The 14,684-nt window shown below is 41.2% G+C and overlaps 1 protein-coding gene across 1 annotated transcript in view; it reads left to right on the forward strand.

The window, feature by feature from the left end:
• The window catches only part of LOC122935381 (coiled-coil domain-containing protein 162-like), an 83,359-nt gene that overhangs the window by 12,435 nt on the left and 56,240 nt on the right, over positions 1 to 14,684 (forward strand). The window contains exons 6-8 of the mRNA XM_044291152.1: positions 1,349 to 1,502; positions 3,244 to 3,339; positions 11,805 to 11,948. Of these exons, the coding sequence (XP_044147087.1) occupies positions 1,349 to 1,502; positions 3,244 to 3,339; positions 11,805 to 11,948 (394 nt within the window). The remainder of the gene's footprint in view (positions 1 to 1,348; positions 1,503 to 3,243; positions 3,340 to 11,804; positions 11,949 to 14,684) is intronic.

Genomic DNA, 14,684 nt, shown 5'->3' on the forward strand with positions numbered 1-14,684 from the left:
AATAATGATCTGATGCTCAAGGGCCGCATGTGCCCTCCTGAACTCAACTGTATTACTGTCCTCATGACAGTGATATAGTTAAATACTGTGGTGAGGGCGGCAGTATTTTGTGCTGTCCTGTGGTATTTGGTTCCGCTGGGGCGGTATTCTGTGCTGCAGTACAGTACTGCAGGCCCCGCCTATGTCGGTTGTCTCCGCCTACTTGTTTTGGCCTGTCTTCTGTCAGTTTGAACCTACCTACAACATGGGGCCACTTTAAATTCCCATTCTGCCCCTGATGAACACTGTAAAAAGAATTGCAGATTTGCACGTTTTTTTTTGCTTATCTGCCACACAAAATGTAATAAAAAGCTATTCAAACATTGTATATATCCCAGAATGACACCAATGAAAACTACAAGTGGTCCTGCAAAAATCAAACCCTCAGTCTGCTCCGTAGAAAGAAATATAAAAAAATGAATGGGTCTTGGGATGCAGCAACACAAAGAAAGGGTTTTTATTCTGCTAAAGTAATAAAATGAAGAAAAAAAAACTACAGTATATATATTTGGTATCACTATAATCATACTGAGCAAGAGAGCAAAGTTATCTTGTTATTTATGCTGCAACGTGAATGACGCAAAATTTACAATGTCAATTGTGAAAAAGTAGTAAAACTTAAAAAAAAACTATATATTTAAAATCACTGTAAACGTACTGACCCAGACAGTAAAGTTATCTTGTTATTTATACGGTAAGGTGAATGTTGCAAAATTTACAATGTAAAAAAAATAATGCTAGTATTGCTGTTTATTTTTCCATTTCCCTCCAGAAAAGAGTTCATAAAATGTAATCAGTGAGTTATATGTACCCAAAAATGTATAGAAAACTACAACTTGTCCCACAGAAAAACCCTCTTATGGCTACAAAAGAAAAAATTGCTTGGTCGCTAGGATGTTAAATAGGCTGATCCCTAAGGGATAAACCCCTTTACTGTACATATGCGATGTAAAAAATTATCTTATTTGTTACCAAATTCCTTAGTTACAAACTCTGAATCTTCAGTTCTCTTCTTCGGTGCCCCTATGAAAACACTTTTGACCTATTTTCTGGCTCACCGTCCACATCGATGCCCATGTTTTAGTACATGTAGATGTGTTATGATCCCACTCAACAGGTTACCGTGAAGCTCCAAAGCACGAGGCATTGTGGGTACCCCAGAGCAGAGGTGCTTCGGCCTGTAACACCATTTGTAATTTCTCGGCACAGCATCCATATAATGTATTGGTAGCTCTCCTGTAAAGTCTCTTGCGATGTCTAATCCTGACCTCTAATCTATGATGGATCTTCTATGTATTTTGTTTTGTAGAGAAGCATTGCTGTCCTCCGGGAACATTTCTGCTTTCAGAACCACAACAGACAATATGTATCATGGACTCACAGTGCTGAGTAACTCCGTGGTCAAAAGTGCATTTTCCTCCCAGTTGCCTGTGCCACAGCCTCATGATCCACGCAGCCACAGGGTTATTATTATACTGCCTGTTGTTTTTATGTTATTTATTACGTTACGAGCTTCTCATTGCATCTACTTTGATATCACTCAGGCTCACATATGGTGTTTCAGTGATGCTCATTCTGGAGTTTTATGTATATGAGTTTTTTTTTAAGATGTTCTCTTCACTGACAGCTGTTCTTCTTGGCAGGTTGTTTTAAGATCTGTTGACGTGGCATTGTGTGCAGTTTTTCTTCATTGTCTTGAGTGTGAAAAATGCAACTGAAAATAATGCATGCAAAAACATGTATACATGTTTTATGTGTGTTAGTGGGCATGAATTTTTACATTGAAAGGTGCCCAGTACTCACCTATTACTTGTGTCGCCCAGTCACTATCCATTATACTCTCTGAGAGATACATAAACAGTTAAGTACACGTCATAAGCTGTTGCTGTATCTCCAAGGCATTATTCATATTGAGGTGTCTGCATCCGTATCACTCCTGGTTTTGTCCTACAAAAAATGTTAAATACTGGACCAAAATATGCCCATGTCCTACCTTAGACAACGCTTATAACATATTTATGATCACCATAGTACAGGGAAGGCATTGTATTTAGGATTGGACATACAGTAGGTATTTTAGCAGGGGCAGACAGAGGGGTCCTTGGGCAATGAAGATCATTGGTTCTTTACCTACTACTTTAGATAACGTTAACACATTGCATTTTGTGAAGAATTTATTTATTGGTTTCTTTTCTTCTCTTAAAGGGAAAAATGTACTATTAACTGACTCACCAATTGTAAGATCCATACGTACCTGCTGTCTGCCGCTCCTGTCCTACACGCTGGCTCCCACTTTTCCATATTTCTGTCCTAGGCTTGTTTACATCTTTCTGGAGCATGGACATGGTCACCTGTACTGCTGCAGGCAATGACTGGCTTCAGTGTGATGTTTTCGCAAGTGGCAAGTGATGTGCTGGTTGGGGACACATCACCGCTGAAGCCAGTCATTGGCTGCAGTGAAGCAGTTGGCCATATCCATACACCAGCTGGTAGTAAACAATCCAGGGACTGGTAGATGAAGGAGTGGGAGGCAGCATGCGGGACCAGAGTAGCAGGGAGCAGGTAAGTACGCATCTTTCAATAGGCAAGTCAAGCAAGCAGCCTTCAGTTAATAATGAATTATTCCTGGAAAACACCTTTAAGGGGTGCACATTCAATCGCTGTTGGCCAAATGATGGGTAGAGGGGGATAAAGCTGTTGCCAGACAATTCTTATACCTTATCTCCCGGGAGAACAAAAGGATGGGGCGAAAACATTCACTTCACCCGATCCTCCCCTCCCCCAACATCATCTGTCAGGGGAGAATAGGGAGCTCTCCATATACATTACAGTGTCGGCTGAACCCGCTGTTCTCACTAATATGTAAGGGGCCTTAAGGGGCACTGGATCAACAAATGGCCATGGGCTCTTGAGTGCTTCTTAAATGTTCAAGTAGTCTGTTCATGAGAAAACAGATGTCCTCCTCATCCTTGTTCTTGCTTACCAAGTTTTCATTGCTTTGCCCTCTCTCCTTTTGAGATCAGCAATCTATATGAGAGCTTCTGTTTTCTGTATACCTGTCAAACAGTGAAAATGCCTTGAAGTAGACAAGTCTCTTTAATACACAGCCAACTCAGATAAATAACCCAACATTTATGATGTGTACTGCTGTTGTAAGAACTCGTTCTAAGATGCTTTAATTGTGACTGTTTTTTTTTTATCTAGGCATTTTTGCTTTATCCTTGGAGAACCTTTTTAGCTGATGGTGGTCTGTTCCCATTGGCAATCCATGGGCTACATGCAATTGGATACCACATGCAGGTGACATATGTACTTTCATCTTGGATATCACTTTGCATTGCTATAACCTAGGTCTGATTTCCTCTAGGATACAAAATGATGAGTATTTTTTTTGTATTGAATACATTTGCACACACCTAAGATGGCTACATGGACAGAATTTGCGTGTAGTTGGAACTTTTCAAATAGATTTAAATAAAGCTTTTCATAAAACTATTAAAGATGATCTATCATCTCTCCTGTAGCAAGGAGCCACTAATAATACACTTGCAATGCATATGAATGGAGTTTTAGTAATCTTGTTCACATGCACTTGAAAAAATTTAAAATAAAGTAGCCTACTACTTGTAGTAGATTCTGCATAGAAAAGTCAGTGGATTAGCCCTGCCTAGATTTACCTCACTGAATAGGACTAATCGTTTTGTGGATCCATAGCATGTCATTACTGCACATCCACAGCATTTTTCTGAGTGTCAACCTCAAATTTCTACCATCTGAGGTACCTCTAGTAAATATGTGTCAAATTTACCATGATACATGTGAACATAACCTTACAATTTAGATACAGTACACACACATTACACATAATTATATACAAACAATAAACACATAATACATACACATTACACACATACATTCTGAACTGCTCTCTGCACTCCACCCCCCTCCCTCTTCTGCTGGTTATGACAGAGCTGCTGTCTGGATCAAGTTACAACAGCCGATAGGAAGCTGTTGTAACTTAAAGCCCCTCAATATTTCTCTACCTCACTTTGCCCTCCTCACTGTTCCACATGATATAATAATGCTGCAGTATCTCTTCTTTTTAGTATCTCTTTCTTTTTACTCTAAATTATGCATATCATGTGTTAGTCCTTCAATAAATAAATGTGGTTGTTACCAGATGAGGTTGTGTCCCTGCTGACAATGTCAGACTGTGGAGGGACACATCCCTTTGACAAGGGGAATGGTGACACCCAGTTGTCAATTTGCATCGCAGAAACAAAATACAGGCACTTACAAAATATCCATCACAAATACCTGGTTAGATAATGATTGTATGACAAGAAAAAAACATCCGAAAAGATCCATTGATTATCCATATACTGTGTGTCATAGGGATACAGCTGTAATAGAGAGTAAAGCAGCTGAATACAAGGTTTACTGCACTGCCTGGTGCTAACAAATGACTCAGAATAACCACTCCTCCAGACTGTTTACTTCTTCATGGCTTCATGACGTGTCAGTCTAAACTGATAAAACAGTTACCCACAGGGGAGTGTAAGCTCTGTCAATACGCTCTCTTAGCTCTGCTGATTATTCCTGTTACAGTAACAGTATTTATTAGCAAACACACAAACCTACTAACAACGGTGTTACAAATGTACAGCAAGGAATTTTGAAAAAATATATATTTAACAGCATGTTAATAGAAATGTACACAGTTATGACTTGCTTTTAGTACTCAAATGAAACCAAAGTACAGTTTTATATGATATACAGTGCCTTGAAAAAGTATTCATACCCCTTGAACATTTGCATATTCTTCACGCAACACCCACAAACTTAGGCTACTTTCACACTTGCGGCAGTGTGATCCGGCGGGCAGTTCCGTCATCGGAACTGGCCGCCGGATCCGCCGATCTGCTGCTGCCTGAAAGCATTTGTGAGACGGATCCGGATGCGGATCCGTCTCACAAATGCATTGCAAGGACGGATCCGTCTCTCCGCTTGTCATGCGGACCTACGGATCCGTCTTGTACATTTTTCGCATTTTTACCGATCTGCGCATGCGCATGCCGGAACGACGGCTCCGGCATTCCGGTATTCTGAATGCCGGATCCGGCGCTAATACATTCCTATGGGAAAAAATGCCGGATCCGGCGTTCAGGCATGTCTTCAGTTTTTTTCGCCGGAGAAAAAACCGTAGCATGCTACGGTTTTCTCTTTTGCCTGATCAGTCAAAACGACTGAACTGAAGACATCCTGATGCAAACTGAACGGATTACTCTCCATTCAGAATGCATGGGGATATGCCTGATCAGTTCTTTTCCGGTATAGAGCCCCTGTGACGGAACTCTATGCCGGAAAAGAAAAACGCTAGTGTGAAAGTACCCTTAAATGTATTTTATTGGGATTTTATGTGATAGACCAGCACAAAGTAGCAAGTATGTGTGAAGTGAAAAGAAAATGATACATGGTTTTCAACATTTTTAATAAATTAAAATCTGAAAAGTGTGACATGCATTTAGATTCAGCCCCCTGTACTCTGATACCCCTACAAAAAAATCTAGTGTGACCAATTGCCTTCAGAAGTCACCTAATTATTAAATAGAGTCCACCTGTGTGTAATTTATTCTTAGTATAACTATAGCAGTTCTGTGAAGGCCTCAGGAAACATTAGTGATCAAACAGCATCATGAAAACCAAGGAACACACCAGACAGGTCTGGGATAAAGTTGTGGAGAAATGTAAAGCAGGGTTAGGTTATAAAAAATATCCTAACCTCTGAATATCTCATGGAGCACTGTTCAAACCATCATCTGAAAATGGAAGGAGTATGACACAACTACAAACCTACCAAGACATAGCCATCAACCTAAACTGACAGCCCAGGCAAGGACAGCACTAATTAGAGAAGCAGCCAAGAGATCCATGGTCACTCTGGGGGAGCAGCAGAAATCCTCAGCTGAGGTGGGAGAATCTGTCCACAGGAAAACTATTAGTCGTGTACTCCACAAATCTGGCCTTTATGGAAAAGTTTAAATTTGTGGCCTAAATGCAAAACAGTGTGTGTGATGGTAAACACACCATCCCCACCGTGAAACATGGTGGTGGCAGCATCTTGCTGTGGGGATGCTTTTTTTCAGCAGGGACCGGAAAGCTGTTCGGAGTTGATAGGAAGATGGATGGAGCTAAATACAGGGCAGTCCTGCAGGAAAACCTGGTAGAGGCTGCAAAAGGCTTGAGACTGGGGTGGAAGTTCACCTTCCAGCAGGATAATAACCCTAAACATAGTCAGAGCTACAATGGAATTGTTTAGATCAAAGCATATTTATGTGTTAATATGTCCCAGTCTAGACCTAAATCCCGTAGAGAATCTTGGAAACTTGAAAATTGCTGTTCACAGAGGCACTCCTTCCAATCTGACTGAGCTTAAGCTATTTTGCAAAAAGAATAGGCAAAAATTTCAGTCTCTAGATGTACGAAGCTGGCAGTTACATACCCCAAAAGATTTTCAGCTGTAATTGCAATGAAAGGTGGTCCTACAAAGTATTGACCCAGGGGGGCTGAATACAAATGCGCACCACACTTTCCAGATTTTTATTGCTTAAAATTTATTTTGAAAACCATGTATCCTTATTATTTCACATCACACATACTTACTTTGTGTAACATGGAAAATTGTGGAAAAAACTTTTTGAAGTGACTGTGTTTGATTAATTGCCAGTGCTGTAAATTAAGTGTAAAATAAAATACATAAACATGATTCTAAATTCATAGAAATATCTCTGCAGTGTTAGAACATCATTATTTTATCACATATTTCATCCATAATTCCATCTGATGTGTATATTAATAAAAAATAGGAAAAAAAAGTGCCACGTGCATTAATAGTATTTTTACACCTCCTGTGAAAAGTGCAGTTAGTGCTAATATAAAAAGCCACAACAGCTGTAATAATTAAAATAAACCTCAAACACCTACTACATCGTTGGTGGTGCCAGTGTGAGTCATAGTGTCCCCGACCCGCTACTGCGCATGTCCTGTACTATACGTTTGATTGTCAGAAATTGACTATAAGGTAAAGCATCAATTGTTGATCTCGGATGACAGCTCTCGTACCTCAGTCAGTTTAATGTATAAATCAGTACTCAACTTTTCTCCCACCACATGTACTGTTGTAGAAAGGAATTGAACCTGCTCTGTTCAAAATGTTAGAGTAAGGCTACATGCACACGATCCTTGTCCGTTCCATTTTTAGGATGCGGACCCATTAATTTCAATGGGTCCGCAAAAAGTGCAGACAGCAAACCGTGTGCTGTCCACATCAGTATGTCCGTTCCGTAGCTCCACAACAAAAATAGAACATGTCCTATTCTTGTCTGTTTTAGGCATTGTTACAATTGATCCGCAATAAAAACGGATGGCGTACGGATGTCATCCCTTTTTTTTGCGGATCACTGCAAAACACATACGGTCGTATGCATGTAGCCTAAAAGTAATATCAGGATCAATCTGGTTCAAATATTTGTGAAAATCGTGTAAAGAGCATGCACTCCCTGTCCAAATCAAGAAAATATCGTCAATGTATCACCACCACCCCAACACCTGGTTGAAGTGGTGGAATACATAGATGTGTTCCTCCTCCATGGCCGCTATGAAGATATTTGCTCACGCAACTGCAAGTAAAAGTGATCCATAAACGCAAAATAGTTATATCTCAAAACTAAATTAAGCAAATCAATATTAAAATATTGACTTTCTTTAGTGTAATGACTGGTATCCAAGCATTTCTGAACTGCAGCAATACCCCTGTTGTGATCAATTGAGGTATATAAACTAGTAACATCAAAAGAGGCTAGTATACACTGTGTGGGTAGGGTGATGTTGTGCCCTTCTTCATGGGACCATAATTGGCGCTGATTTGGCCATTTATAGTGGTGAATTTTCGCACCCAATCCCGGTATCCCCTATTCATTGTGCTAGTGGGAGTGGCTTGGCCGTGGACAATGGTCAGCACCTCCCTCTTCCCAATGTTGTTTGCTCCTCTTTTCAGGGATTTAACTATGCACATATAATGGAACCCTTATGTTTATATATTTAAGAAGTAACTTGCTTTATAGGATCTACTTAAATTCGTGTGCTGGATTGAAATAAAAAAATAAAAAAAACTTTTTATTTTTCTCTATTTTATGTATTTTTTTCTTTTTCATATTCAGCTTTTGCTCTGCTTTTTTGTGTCCTATTGGTGCCATACCTTTCCAAGTATACATCTGATCTTGTGTTGGTTTATCTCCCCCCTCCCCCGGACGCGTTACCTTGGGAGCGCTCACGTGATCTGCGTGACGACGCTCCTGGGTCACGTAATGTTCGTTCCGGCAAGTGTGGGATTGACACAACACTGACGCCAGGACATGCGCAGTAGCGGGTTGGGGACACTATGACTCACACTGGAACCACCAACGATGTAGTAGGTGTTTGAGGTTTATTTTAATTATTACAGCTGTTGCTGCTTTTTATATTAGCACTAATTGCAGGTGTACATTTACTATTAATGCACGTGGCACTTTTTTCATATTTTTTTTTATTAATATACACATCAGAGGGAATCACGGATGAAATATGTGATAAAATAATTATGTTATAACACTGCAGAGATATTTCTATGAATTTAGAATCATGTTTATGTATTTTTTTTACACTTAATTTACAGCACTGGCAATTAATTATACAATTATGCTTCTGTAATTCACTGTGGGTATTTAAGTTTGTACCTTACATCATTTGTTTGCTTGACAAAGGCCCCATTGAGTTGGGCTGAAACGTTGCTACTGGGGAAATAAACGGGTCTGACACCCTCTATTCACATTAGAGTGCTGCCTCATCATTTGCGTTTTGGAGATTATCTATGGACTTGTTGCCTACAGTTCATGAGGGTTTGCACCCACTTTCCACAACTGCTGTGCTGCTGCTTCTTTTTTTATATATATATATATATATATATATATATATATATATGTCGCAAAAATCCACGACACGCCTTAAAAGTGAAAAATTTGCTATTTATTCACACATGTCATACAGCAACGTTTCGGTTCTCTCTCAGAACCTTTCTCAAACTTGGCTTGAGAAAGGTTCTAAAGAGAGAACTGAATCGTTGCTGTATGACATGTGTGAATAAATAGCAAATTTTTAACTTTTAAGGCGTGTCGTGGATTTTTGCGACTTGTCTACCACCCAGAATCAAGGGGTTACCGCTGGCACCCACTTTACAGTTGGCAAAGGAGTGCTGCCCTACTTTTCATATATATATATATATATATATATATATATATATTCTTCCAATCTTGTAGATTTTTTGTTTCTGTTTTGTTTTTCTGCACTACATGGATCCCGGTTACGGTTGTTGCATAAGATCCTGGGCTGCATTTACATCAGTGCATTACAGTTCCTTGTATGTATGTAAAGTTGTATATAGAGCACTTAAATTGTGTCATTTCATTGGAATGCAGGGAAGTCTCTCTCAAAGGTTATCCTTTATTCTTATGACAGCAGATCCTATTTTTGTTCTTAAATACACATTTTCCACCCAGAGACATATTATGATATATTCCTTATTACATGCACCATAAGCTATATAATTTAATTGATTGGATCATTTATTATATAGCTCATGCTCATGGCATTATGTTCCGTTTGGGTGCCATTCCACACACCTTGACCACAGAGGGGTCATACTGATGATAATAGGTTGGGCCCTGTTCACATCATGTGTTTTGTGTCCCTTTAATGTGTATATGCCAGGAAAAGTTTGCACAAACATATATGGTAAATGTAATATACTGTATATACCTCAAGCTTTTCAATAGATTTTCATGACAGATGCATGAAACCAATATCAATTTATCCTTTGGGTAAGGCCACTCTTAGGCCTCATGCACACGACCGTTGTATGCATCCGTGGCCGTTGTGCCGTTTTCCTTTTTTTTTTTCGCGGACCCATTGACTTTCAAAGGGTCCGTGGAAAAATCGGAAAATGCACTGTTTGGCAGCCGCATCCGTGATCCGCGTTTCCTGGCCGTGAAAAAAATATGACCTGTCCTATTTTTTTCACGGCCAACGGTTCACGGACCCATTCAAGTCAATGGGTCCGTGAAAAATCACGGATGCACACAAGATTGTCATCCGCGTCCGTGATCCGTGTCCGTGATCCGTGTCCGTTTTTTCCTATCATTTCAATGGCAAACTTGACTTAGATTTTTTTTTTTCATTTTTCATGTCCGTGGATCCTCCAAAAAACAAGGAAGACTCACGGACGAAAAAACGGTCACGGATCACGGACCTACGGACCCCGTTTTTGCGGACCTTAAAAAAAAACGGTCGTGTGCATGAGGTATTAGGCATCAGTTTAACGCAGGCATCCTCAAACTGCGGCCCTCCAGCTGTTGTAAAACTACAACTCCTACAATGCCCTGCTGTAGGCTGATACCTGTAGGATGTTCGGGCATGTTGGGAGTTGTCGTTTTGAAACAGCTGGAGGGCCGCAGTTTAAGGATCTCTGGTTTAACGCATTCATCACCCATGGGCTATAGTGGCATCCTTTAACATATGCTTATGTCATGAAAAGCTCATGACAAATATGTTTGTAGATTCCTGTGATGAATGGCATCTGTCACCAATTGTTTGCCATGTTAAAATTTTTTATATGTTTAAGGCTTTGTTCAAATTTGTGTTTACTGCTGCATCTCCGGCAGGGTAGCAGCCTGCTGGAGATGTCCGGATCTGGCACTGCCGTAAGCTACAAGACACCTGGCGGTACATTCAATCTAATGAGGATCGGCAGAGATCTGGGCCGCAACCCGGCAAACATGTTGAGAAGCGCCTGTAAGAAAACCGATGTGGTTGAGGCCACGTTGCTCCCGATCTGCATTATAGTGAATGGAGCCAGACAGTGATGCATTTGCTTCTAGCAATTCTGGAATGCAGAGAGATGCAGCAGGCTGTTCCCTCCTTGAATGGCCTGCCCGTTTTCTTAAATGCAAATGTGAAACAGGCCTTCAGGGGTTGTCTCACTTCAGCAAGTGGCATTTATTATGTAGAGAAAATTTATACAAGGCACTTACTAATGTATTGCGATTGTCCATGTTGCCTCCTTTGCTGGCTGGATTCATTTTTCCATCACATTATACACTACTTGTTTCCATGGTTACGACCAATCCAGCAGCGGTGGCCGTGCTTGCACACTATAGGAAAAAGTGCCGGCCTCTCTGGTGGCCACCTTGTATCTGTGCTGCGGCAGTGCTCATAACCCCTGGAAACGAGCAGTGTATAATGTGATGGAAAAATAAATCCAGCCAGCAAAGGAGACAATATGGACAATCACAGTACATTAGTAAGTGCCTTTTGTTGAAGTGAGACAACCCCTTTAACATTTGTATACTTTTACTGGGCTCCATGGGGTGGAATAGTGTAGTCTACTATGCTAGTCCATACTTGACGCATACTGGCTAGATGGAGGACAAAAGAAAAGTCCTTTGGTCTTTGTCTGGCAATCGAAGCCTATGTATATGTTGAAGGTGTACGCCAGGGGCTTTTGCAGCGTACACACTAAACATGAACGAAATAAAACATGGTGCGAAATGTCACTTACTTGAATGCATCTAGTGACCGGCAGGTGATAATTACTCTTTAAATGCATGTATTTCAGTCTGATATTACAAAGCAGAATATATGTTAATAAATATATATCCTTTTAATTGACCCAGCTCTGCCTCTGTGACATGACTGATCAAGAACGCAGTGTAGCTCATGGGGAGCTTGTTGGAGTTCACCTTTTAATGGAGGACATTCTTCAAGGCAAATATAACTTTAGTTCATTTACTGTAGAGGGGAACCTAGAAACAAAACAGGTAAGACAGAACAACTGTATGATGTATTAATATTAATGTCATTAACACTACTTTATATGTGCAGATAAATGTAGTGCGATGTTCTCATCTGAGTCATATGCTCGAACCTCAATAGATGATGTATTATAGTATTGTGATGTTCTCCAACTTACATAAAACACTGCATATAAAAGTGTATCGTTCCACAGTACATCACAAAAACTGCCACCAGCAGAACAAAATACAACCTCAAAACTTTCCATTGGCTAGCCCCCTTGGCATCAGTCCACCGGGAAATTTCCCTGTAAGGTCTATGGCCAATCCGTCCCTTCCTGGCACTCCTGACGATCAGCTATTTGAAGAGGATGTGGCGAATGCTACTTTCTCTTCTTTACACTGTTTGTCAGCTTGGACGTGCAGTGTAATCACAAGCATTCACTCCATTCACTTGAATGGAGCAAGTACTTGTAATTAAAGTACGCCACTGCTCCACAGGAGATGATGCGTAGTGTAATGACCTCTTCAAACAGCTGATCAATGAGGGTTCCATTTTTCGGACCCCCGCCAATCAGATATTGGTGACCTATCCTGAGGATAGGTCATCAATATATACTGCCTGCACAACCCCTTTAATTCAGACCCCACAACAAATTAGATCCCAGATCAGACACCAAAATATAAACAGACCTCCACACCAGACCCATTTGTGTTCACGGCCACACAACATCCTAATGCTGGACGCATCTGGAGCTGAAGAGCACTTGACCCAGAAGTGAAGAGTGTAAGAAATATAAGAAATTACTGTAGTAGAGGGGCGGAGCTAGACGCTAATGGAGGCAGATGTGCAGGCTGCGATCTGTGGCTGAAAAGAACAGAATCTATTGCCATCCACACTCACCTGTCCTCTTCTAGGGCGCATCTTCTCATTCCGATCCTCTCCAGCCCGAGTCGGAGCTTCGGGGCCCTTTTTAGGGCTGTGAGCTGCCTCAGTGAGGTTGTGGCCTGTGCTGCGCGAGAAGCCTGTGGTCTTGAGTTCTGGGCGGCGAGTGAACCGAGGCGGCCATTGAAACCCTCTTACCACCTTGGAACCAATCGGGTCTCTGTGGACCGGCTATCAGACGGAGATACAATTCCCTGGGCCAAGTGCTGGAGTCTGAACGCGCCGCTGACCGGAGCCACACAGAACATTTTATTTTATCGCGGCCTATCTGAGGATCGCTGGGGCCTCATTGATGGACCTCTCTGCCTGCCCTTGATATACATTAGGGAAAATATAAGGTGAGGGGAGATACTCACTCCATTCCAGAACCCTCTACAGCGCCAATAACTACCTGAGTCTCTACTTAAGAAGGGACAGACTATATCCCCCTTCACACTGCTTTGCAGTATTATAGGCCAAAGACTTGGCTAGTCACAATATAATTAATGTGAACCCAGAGGCATTTTATTTTTCTCAGGAGGCTTATTATCCTCACTACCTCTATTTTATATGCCAAGCCTACATTTTTATTGCTGGACCCCCTCTTATGTGTTAGGGGAGGTCCGAAGATCTCAGCAGCTATTTCATTATAAACTGCTTAAAGAGTCTCCAGCTCAATGTTTGCGGATCCCTAACCCAGATCTTCTGGATATGGGTTCTTCTCCATGTAATACTGCTTCTATCTAATAACTATATGTGACACAGCAACCTGCTATAATCATTCCTTCACTCAGTGTATGCACATTGCCTCCCGCAATGGTGAAATACGGGCAACCTACAGCTAAGGACTCTGTCTCGACTTCTAAAATCTCTCAAACCAAGGGAAATATAGACAAGTTTATCAGTAAATCACCTGGGGGTTTTGAAACCTCTTCCTCAGGGACTTCACACGTAGACAACGATACAATACTTCCTGTAGAAGATCATATATCCTCCCAATCTGATCAACCTCTGTCCAGAACTTACTTTCAACAAACTCTCACTAAAGCTTTATCTCCTTTGGCGCAAGACCTCCAGGAGATCAAACAAGACCTCGGAAAAATAGGAGACCATCGGGTAGACACCCAAGAAGATACGGTGGCTGATCTCTGTTACCATACTAAAGAAATGGCTACTCATTTCCATTCTTGCCAAGACCAACTAAATCTGCTCTACACTCAGGATAATCGTAACCGTCGTAATAATCTAAGAATCTGAGGTCTTCCGGAAACGTATGACTCAGAGTCATTGCTGAGCATCGTTAAACAACTAGCTAATAATCTACTAGGGGATCACTACCCCCTTTCTATTGAAATAGAGAGAGCACACAGGGCCTTACGCCCACGTCCAGAACCCTCAAATCCTCCAAGAGACGTAATTTGCAGATTCCTTGATTTCATAGTCAAAGAAAACATTTTGAAGAAGGCCAGGGATACACCACAATGGGAAGGTCACCAACTAACTCTCTTCCAGGATTTAGCTCCCATTAGCCTTTATAAAAGAAGATAACTAAAACCTCTGGCGGATCTTCTACGCTCGAAGAAAATCCTTTATCGTTGGCTATTTCCTTTTGGACTTGCTTCTACAATAGACAGAAAAAGGTTCCTAATACGCCGACACGAATATCTAACGGAGCTCCTGACGGCACTTGGGGACCCTATGATTTCAATTGAGGACTGGGCGACGGTTCAGGATCTAGCTGCTTTACCAGTATTACCACCCCTGTCCCCTTGGTCCGTAGTGCAAACGGGTAGGAACAGGAGAACCAAGAGAAGAGTTGGACAGAGCTCTTCCAAGAA

Source organism: Bufo gargarizans, chromosome 4 (assembly GCF_014858855.1).
Source record: "Bufo gargarizans isolate SCDJY-AF-19 chromosome 4, ASM1485885v1, whole genome shotgun sequence".
Taxonomy (NCBI): Eukaryota; Metazoa; Chordata; class Amphibia; order Anura; family Bufonidae; genus Bufo; species Bufo gargarizans.